Below are 9,321 nucleotides of genomic sequence, written 5' to 3'. Positions count from 1 at the left end.
CATCAACACTGATATTTACAGTGATAGTGCCACAACTCTACATATGCAAAGTGGTGCAATGGATCGCTGGGTCCTACCACCTTGGTGAAAACTTGCTGGGACCCGAGGGGTATATATGCCTCCACCAAAGGCTTCAGCAGATACCATTGGGGAACAGGCTATGTCCCCATGGGAGATATCTTTTCCCTTCAAGGTTGAGTCATAGAACATCACTGGAAAAGAACAATACATCCACACAGAGCAAACTTGAACTAATATAAACTTCTTCTTATGATTAATTTTCACACTTTTATCATATAGTGACCAGTGGTGTTGTAAATACCTACAGAGTTACATATGCCAAGTAAGAAAACATATAAGTGGCTACATGTTGTGTGATAGAACTTCAAGACCCTAGGCATAGTTGTCTATAAAAATCTCATACAGCAATCATGTGAAAAGCAACATGAAAGCAAATAGAAGAACCCGTCAAAGTCTAGAACTCTTGATTAGTTTGATTCCATAATAACCCAATGGATGAATTACAAAAAGCAAGTGCATATTTACTATCTGGATGGCAGGCTACACGAATAAACAAGGTATTCAAAGTGGTGCAATGGATCGCTGGGTCCTACCACCTTGGTGAAAACTTGCTGGGACCCGAGGGGTATATATGTCTCTTTCAAAGGCTTCAGCAGATATGATTGGGGAACAGGCTTTGACACCATAGGTGATATCTTTTCCCTTCAAGGTTTGGTAATAGAACATCACTGGAACAGAACAATACATTCACACAGAGCAAACTTGAACTGACCAGTGGTGTTGTAAATACCTACAGAGTTACATATGCCAAGTAAGAAAACATATAAGTGGCTACATGTTGTGTGATAGAACTTCAAGACCCTAGGCATAGTTGTCTATAAAAATCTCATACAGCAATCATGAGAACAGCAACATGAAAACAAATAAGAAGAACCCGTCAAAGTCTAGAACTCTTGATTAGTTTGATTCCATAATAACCCAATGGATGAATTGCAAAAAGCAAGTGCATATTTATTATCTGGATGGCAGGCTACACGAATAAACAAGGTATGCAAAGTGGTGCAATGGATCGCTGGGTCCTACCACCTTGGTGAAAACTTGCTGGGACCCGAGGGGTATATATGCCTCCAGCAAAGGCTTCAGCAGATACCATTGGGGAACAGGCTTTGACTCCATAGGTCAGGGGTGGGCAACAGTTTTAGTCTGAGGGCCACAGTTACTTTGGCAAAGTAAACGGAGGGCCACACTTTGGACAATTGCAATTAAACATAGTTACATGATTAAATGGTACAAATTAATGAAATGCAAATATGTATAAGGCTACTCTACAGTTACTTTGACAGCCTATTTCAAGGCCTGATACTTATTTTTGCTAGGCCTGTCTGACCTAGGCTACTCTAAGGTTACAATAACTGGATTTACTTTCAAGGATTCATTTTCTACACTACCCTGCATATTGTTCAACTGTCATTCATACCAGCTGTAGCTATTCAAGATAGAAACTTAACAAAACTGCAAATGTATGTGTGCAAGTTACATTAACATACAGACTGCAGGCAATCTGGCTTGGAATTATCAAATTTAATTGAGGCTATATACTAGAGGTAGACCTTCATCACTGAATGAAAAACATATTCAGTTTTCAGTTGTGATTATTAATTTTTTTGTAATTTCTTTCACATATTTTGTTAAAATCTTTTATAAAATAGAACACAATTTAAGTGCAGATCAACTTCATCACACGTATGTTTGCTTGAAAGATATAAAGGGCCTATATAGGCCTATGCATCTCACAAAATTTAAATTTGATTTAGCTGTATCGTCACTATCTACGGGACATGCATAAGAAATGGCAACATGAAACTGAACAATGTTGTAAAAATAACATCATCAATCAAGGTTAACTTAATGGAACTTTGGCTAGGCCTACTTTAGAAAAATGTATTTCGGCCTATGCAACTGAACTGAGATGAAGAGCTTTTTTTCGGTGTTCTGTAACTCAATGTGAACAATTGAGACGGTCGCCTTTCTTTACTAAGTCATCGAAATCTGGGGTCGTGTTCGACGTTGAGATGCGCAACACGGACGACAGGTGTGTGTCGGTTAGTCGTGATCTGTAGCGTGACTTGTTGAAGTTCATTACAGAGAAAGTCTGCTCGCATACATACGTGGACCCGAATAAAACGAGCATCCTTTGCGCATGCCTCCGCATGTTAGGAAACTTGCCCTCGTTCAATGCACCATAAAACCTGTCCAATGATGACGAGGTGAATTTCTCCTTGAGAGTGGGATCGCACTGCATGTCAATCAACTCAAACTGAGCTTCCGGAGGCGCTTGGTCGCTGTCAAAGGAAAAGGGGGCGGACACCAGCTCCATCTCTTTTTCAATTTTTCCGAAATCAGAGAAACGCCTGTTGAATTCAGTGTGCAGATCCTCGAGTGTAGTGGTGTATTTGACATTGAGTCGGGATGGCACATGCTTCATTGTGGCGAGAGTTGGGAAATGTGTAAAGCTCTTGTTTGTCATTTGTCGGGAAAACAGGGTCAGCTTTGCTCTGAATGCTTGCACGTAGGAATACAGTTCGTGCACAAACACATCCTTCCCCTGCAGCTTCCGATTGAGGTCATTCAAATGGCCCATTAAATCCACAGCAAATGCAAAGTCAAGCATCCAATCAGAATCTTGAAGTTCTGGAAAGTCACCAGCCTTCCCGACATTCTCCAGAAACACCCCTATCTGATCTCTCAGGTCCCACACACGGCGTAGCACTGTGCCCAGGCTCAGCCAGCGGACGTTTGAGTGGTATGGGACATCAGTGTGTTCTGCCTCACTCTCCTCCAACAACTGGATAAACTGGCGGTGGTTAAGCGCCCGGGCCCTGATGAAATTGACAAGTTTCACCACAGTTTTGGTGACGTGATCAAGCTTTAACACCGACTTAGACAAGGCCTCCTGATGAATGATGCAGTGTAAGAAAATCAGAGTTGAGTTGGGGTCATCCTCTCTCACCCTGTCCTGTATCCTACGCAATAGCCCAGTGTTCTTCCCGGTGAGGTTTGGACAGCCATCGGTGGTCACGTTCAGTAACTTCGCCCACGGTAGGTTCATTCTCTGCATGCATCCTGACACCGCATCATAGAGGTCTGAACCCCTTGTCGTCCCCTTCATTGATTCCATCGCAAGAAACTCCTCCACTATTTCAAATGTGTCAGTAATACCTCTGATGAATATAAGCAGCTGGGCAGTGTCTTTAATATCAGTGCTCTCATCCAGCGCTATTGAAAAGTATGTGAAATCGGTGGCCCTTTTTAGCAATGCAGATGTCAGCTCATCATCAATTACCTCGATGCGACGAGTAACTGTACGGCGAGACAGGCTCACATTTTCGAACTGACTTTTGCTGTCAGGGCACAGCACGCTAGCTGCCTCTACCATACAGTCTTTTACAAACTCACCATCTGAAAATGGTTTGCTGTGTTTGGCGATTTTGTGTGACACCATATAGCTCACTTTTGTTGCTGACTCCTGTACATTAGACTGCTTGGTAAAAATATTCTGCCTGGCAGTTAAGTTGGAGGACAATCTCGTGGCTTTTTCTTCCCTCTCCTTTGCGGAGAAATTCACGGCATAATTAGCATGTTTAGCATTGAAGTGCCTGCTAATATTATATTCTTTAAAGACAGCGATGCTCTCTTGACATATCAGACAAATCACCTTTGAGCCGACGTTCGTGACGAAATATTTTGACGTCCATTCTTTATTGAATGCTTGACATTCAGAGTCAACTTTTCTCTTTTTTACTGCACTCATTTTGACAATTTTTTTATGCCGCCGGCCGTTTAGAATTTGTTACTTTGAAGAGTGAAGAAGAGAAGTAAAGGCGCAAATTGTAATTTCACACAGCGACATCTGTTGGATTGTTTTTAACCCCTTACGCGTCAAAGATCAGATTATTGTTGTTCAAAATTCATTACTCGTCAAAACATCACACTATTACTTCTGGACAATCTGAGCATCATTTTAGAAACTTCAGAAAGGTTTAAGACTCCAGCTTCGATATTTGACCACTATGATTAAACTTGCAGTGACATTAATTTCTTAATTTATGACAGGAGTGCAAAATAATTAATCTGTAACGATCGTTATTTTGAATAGAAATCATTACTCACACAACCTTTATTCTCGTCTTCTCCGGTTTATTTGTGTTCAAAATACATAAAAAATACAGCATCCGCCAGGCCTATTAGTCCAATGGTGCGCATATTTGGAGAAATAATGATTAATTATCACGTTAGTAAAATATTTCGTCATACTGAAAAACATTTCTATTCATTTCCACTGAATTATGCGTTCTGAAGAGTTCAAACAGCGAACGGACTGAGCTAGATGTGTGTCCTCTTCCTTTTGCGTCAGATTTGACCTGTCAATCATCTCACGTCACGTGGTTCATGACGCGTCCTGTATACACTACTTCCTCATTTTGGACATGCGTGATAACTAAGCTAAAGTGACATTTCTTCACTGAAACAATTAGCTAATAAATGCACGATTTAAGTATCTGTACGATTATGTGTTTTGTGTGTGATTTTCGTGCGATTTGGGGTTTTCATATAAATAATGAATGTCCAAATTGCGAGTGCATCGAGCGCATCGCGGGGGCCGGATTGAAGCAATATGCGGGCCGGATCCGGCCCCCGGGCCGTATGTTGCCCATGTATGCCACAGGTGATATCTTTTCCCTTCAAGGTTTAGTCATAGAACATCACTGAAACAGAGCAATACATCCACACAGAGCAAACCTGAACTAATATAAACTTTTTCTTACAATTAATTTTCACACTTTAATCATATAGTGAACAGTGGTGTTGTAAATACCTAAAGAGTAACATCTGCCAAGTAAGAAAACATATAAGTGGCTACATGTGGTGTGATAGAACTTCAAGGCCCTAGGCATAGTTGTCTATAAAAATCTCATACAGCAATCATGAGAACAGCAACATGAAAACAAATAAGAAGAACCCGTCAAAGTCTAGAACTCTTGATTAGTTTGATTCCATAATAAACCAATGGATGAATTGCAAAAAGCAAGTGCAAATTTGATATATTTTCCCTTCAAGGTTAAGTCATAGAACATCACTGGAACAGAACAATACATCCACATATAGCAAACTTGAACTAATATAAACTTTTCCTTACAATTAATTTTCACACTTTAATCATGTAGTGACCAGTGGTGTCGTAAATACCCACAGAGTTACATATGCCAAGTAAGAAAACATATAAGTGGCTACATGTTGTGTGATAGAACTTCAAGACCCTAGGCAAAGTTGTCTATAAAAATCTCATACAGCAATCATGTGAAAAGCAACATGAAAGCAAATAAGAAGAACCCGTCAAAGTCTAGAACTCTTGATTAGTTTGATTCCATAATAACCCAATGGATGAATTGCAAAAAGCAAGTGCATACTTACTATCTGGATGGCAGGCTACACGAATAAACAAGGTATGCAAAGTTGTGCAATGGATCGCTGGGTCCTACCTCCTTGGTGAAAACTTGCTAGGACCCGAGGGGTATATATGCCTCCAGGAAAGGCTTCAGCAGATACCAATGGGGAACAGGCTTTGACCCCATATGTGATATCTTTTCCTTTCAAGGTTTAGTCATAGAACATCACTGGAACAGAACAACACATCCACACAGAGCAAACTTGAACTAATATAAACTTCTTCTTGCGATTAATTTGCACACTTTTATCATATAGTGACCAGTGGTGTTGTAAATACCTACAGAGTTACATATGCCAAGTAAGAAAACATATAAGTGGCTACATGTTGTGTGATAGAACTTCAAGACCCTAGGCATAGTTGTCTATAAAAATCTCATACAGCAATCATGAGAACAGCAACATGAAAACAAATAAGAAGAACCCGTCAAAGTCTAGAACTCTTGATTAGTTTGATTCCATAATAACCCAATGGATGAATTGCAAAGCAATTGCATATTTATTATCTGGAGGGCAGGCTACACGAATAAACAAGGTATGCAAAGGGGCAAAATGGATCGCTGGGTCCTACCGCCTTGGTGAAAACTTGCTGGGACCCGAGGGATATTTATGTCTCTTGCAAAGGCTTCAGCAGATACCATTGGGGAACAGGCTTTGACCCCATAGGTGATATATTTTCCCTTCAAGGTTTAGTCATAGAACATCACTGGAACAGAACAATACATCCACATATAGCAAACTTGAACTAATATAAACTTTTTCTTACAATTAATTTTCACACTTTAATCATGTAGTGACCAGTGGTGTCGTAAATACCCACAGAGTTACATATGCCAAGTAAGAAAACATATAAGTGGCTACATGTTGTGTGATAGAACTTCAAGGCCCTAGGCATAGTTGTCTATAAAAATCTCATACAGCAATCATGTGAAAAGCAACATGAAAGCAAATAAGAAGAACCCGTCAAAGTCTAGAACTCTTGATTAGTTTGATTCCATAATAACCCAATGGATGAATTGCAAAAAGCAAGTGCATACTTACTATCTGGATGGCAGGCTACACGAATAAACAAGGTATGCAAAGTTGTGCAATGGATCGCTGGGTCCTACCTCCTTGGTGAAAACTTGCTAGGACCCGAGGGGTATATATGCCTCCAGGAAAGGCTTCAGCAGATACCAATGGGGAACAGGCTTTGACCCCATATGTGATATCTTTTCCTTTCAAGGTTTAGTCATAGAACATCACTGGAACAGAACAACACATCCACACAGAGCAAACTTGAACTAATATAAACTTCTTCTTACGATTAATTTTCACACTTTTATCATATAGTGACCAGTGGTGTTGTAAATACCTACAGAGTTACATATGCCAAGTAAGAAAACATATAAGTGGCTACATGTTGTGTGATAGAACTTCAAGACCCTAGGCATAGTTGTCTATAAAAATCTCATACAGCAATCATGAGAACAGCAACATGAAAACAAATAAGAAGAACCCGTCAAAGTCTAGAACTCTTGATTAGTTTGATTCCATAATAACCCAATGGATGAATTGCAAAGCAATTGCATATTTATTATCTGGAGGGCAGGCTACACAAATAAACAAGGTATGCAAAGGGGCAAAATGGATCGCTGGGTCCTACCGCCTTGGTGAAAACTTGCTGGGACCCGAGGGATATATATGTCTCTTGCAAAGGCTTCAGCAGATACCATTGGGGAACAGGCTTTGACCCCATAGGTGATATATTTTCCCTTCAAGGTTTAGTCATAGAACATCACTGGAACAGAACAATACATCCACATATAGCAAACTTGAACTAATATAAACTTTTTCTTACAATTAATTTTCACACTTTAATCATATAGTGAACAGTGGTGTTGTAAATACCTAAAGAGTTACATATGCCAAGTAAGAAAACATATAAGTCGCTACATGTTGTGTGATAGAACTTCAAGACCCTCGGCATAGTTGTCTATAAAAATCTCATACAGCAATCATGTGAAAAGCAACATGAAAGCAAATAAGAAGAACCCGTCAAAGTCTGGAACTCTTGATTAGTTTGATTCCATAATAACCCAATGGATGAATTGCAAAGCAAGTGCATATTTATTATCTGGAGGCCAGGCTACACGAATAAACAAGGTATGCAAAGGGGCAAAATGGATCGCTGGGTCCTACCACCTTGGTGAAAACTTGCTGGGACCCGAGGGGTATGTATGTCTCTTGCAAAGGCTTCTGCAGATACCACTGGGGAACAGGCTTTGACCCCATAGGTGATATATTTTCCTTTCAAGGTTTAGTCATATAACATCACTGGAACAGAACAACACATCTACACAGAGCAAACTTGAACTAATATAAACTTCTTCTTACGATTAATTTTCACACTTTTATCATATAGTGACCAGTGGTGTTGTAAATACCTACAGAGTTACATATGCCAAGTAAGAAAACATATAAGTGGCTACATGTTGTGTGATAGAACTTCAAGACCCTAGGCATAGTTGTCTATAAAAATCTCATACAGCAATCATGAGAACAGCAACATGAAAACAAATAAGAAGAACCCGTCAAAGTCTAGAACTCTTGATTAGTTTGATTCCATAATAACCCAATGGATGAATTGCAAAGCAATTGCATATTTATTATCTGGAGGGCAGGCTACACGAAAAAACAAGGTATGCAAAGGGGCAAAATGGATCGCTGGGTCCTACCGCCTTGGTGAAAACTTGCTGGGACCCGAGGGATATATATGTCTCTTGCAAAGGCTTCAGCAGATACCATTGGGGAACAGGCTTTGACCCCATAGGTGATATATTTTCCCTTCAAGGTTTAGTCATAGAACATCACTGGAACAGAACAATACATCCACATACAGCAAACTTGAACTAATATAAACTTTTTCTTACAATTAATTTTCACACTTTAATCATATAGTGAACAGTGGTGTTGTAAATACCTAAAGAGTTACATATGCCAAGTAAGAAAACATATAAGTCGCTACATGTGGTGTGATAGAACTTCAAGGCCCTAGACATATTTGTCTATAAAAATCTCATACAGCAATCATGAGAACAGCAACATGAAAACAAATAAGAAGAACCCGTCAAAGTCTAGAACTCTTGATTAGTTTGATTCCATAATAACCCAATGGATGAATTGCAAAGCAAGTGCATATTTATTATCTGGAGGGCAGGCTACACGAATAAACAAGGTATGCAAAGGGGCAAAATGGATCGCTGGGTCCTACCACCTTGGTGAAAACTTGCTGGGACCCGAGGGGTATATATGTCTCTTGAAAAGGCTCCAGCAGATACCACTGGAGAACAGGCTTTGACCCCATAGGTGATATCTTTTCCCTTCAAGGTTTAGTCATAGAACATCACTGGAACAGAACAATACATCCACACAGAGCAAACTTGAACTAATATAGACTTCTTCTTACGATTAATTTTCACACTTTTATCATATAGTGACCAGTGGTGTTGTAAATACCTACAGAGTTACATATACCAAGTAAGAAAACATATTAGTGGCTACATGTTGTGTGATAGAACTTCAAGACCCTCGGCATAGTTGTCTATAAAAATCTTATACAGCAATCATGTGAAAAGCAACATGAAAGCAAATAAGAAGAACCCGTCAAAGTCTAGAACTCTTGATTAGTTTGATTCCATAATAACCCAATGGATGAATTGCAAAGCAAGTGCATATTTATTATCTGGAGGGCAGGCTACACGAATAAACAAGGTATGCAAAGGGGCAAAATGGATCGCTGGGTCCTACCACCTT

General features: G+C 39.7%; 1 protein-coding gene across 1 annotated transcript; it reads right to left on the bottom strand.

The window, feature by feature from the left end:
• Positions 1 to 2,020: 2,020 nt before the first annotated feature.
• On the bottom strand, positions 2,021 to 3,523 carry LOC308679971 (general transcription factor II-I repeat domain-containing protein 2A-like; the record flags this gene model as incomplete). The annotated part of the gene is made up of 1 exon (XM_081347845.1): positions 2,021 to 3,523. One exon carries the CDS (start codon positions 3,521 to 3,523, stop codon positions 2,021 to 2,023), a length of 1,503 nt encoding a protein of 500 aa, XP_081203971.1.
• Positions 3,524 to 9,321: the final 5,798 nt, after the last annotated feature.

This window comes from Scardinius erythrophthalmus, assembly GCF_964197995.2.
Source record: "Scardinius erythrophthalmus genome assembly, chromosome: 19".
NCBI classification, from domain to species: Eukaryota; Metazoa; Chordata; class Actinopteri; order Cypriniformes; family Leuciscidae; genus Scardinius; species Scardinius erythrophthalmus.
This window is presented reverse-complemented; position numbering and strand designations above follow the sequence as displayed.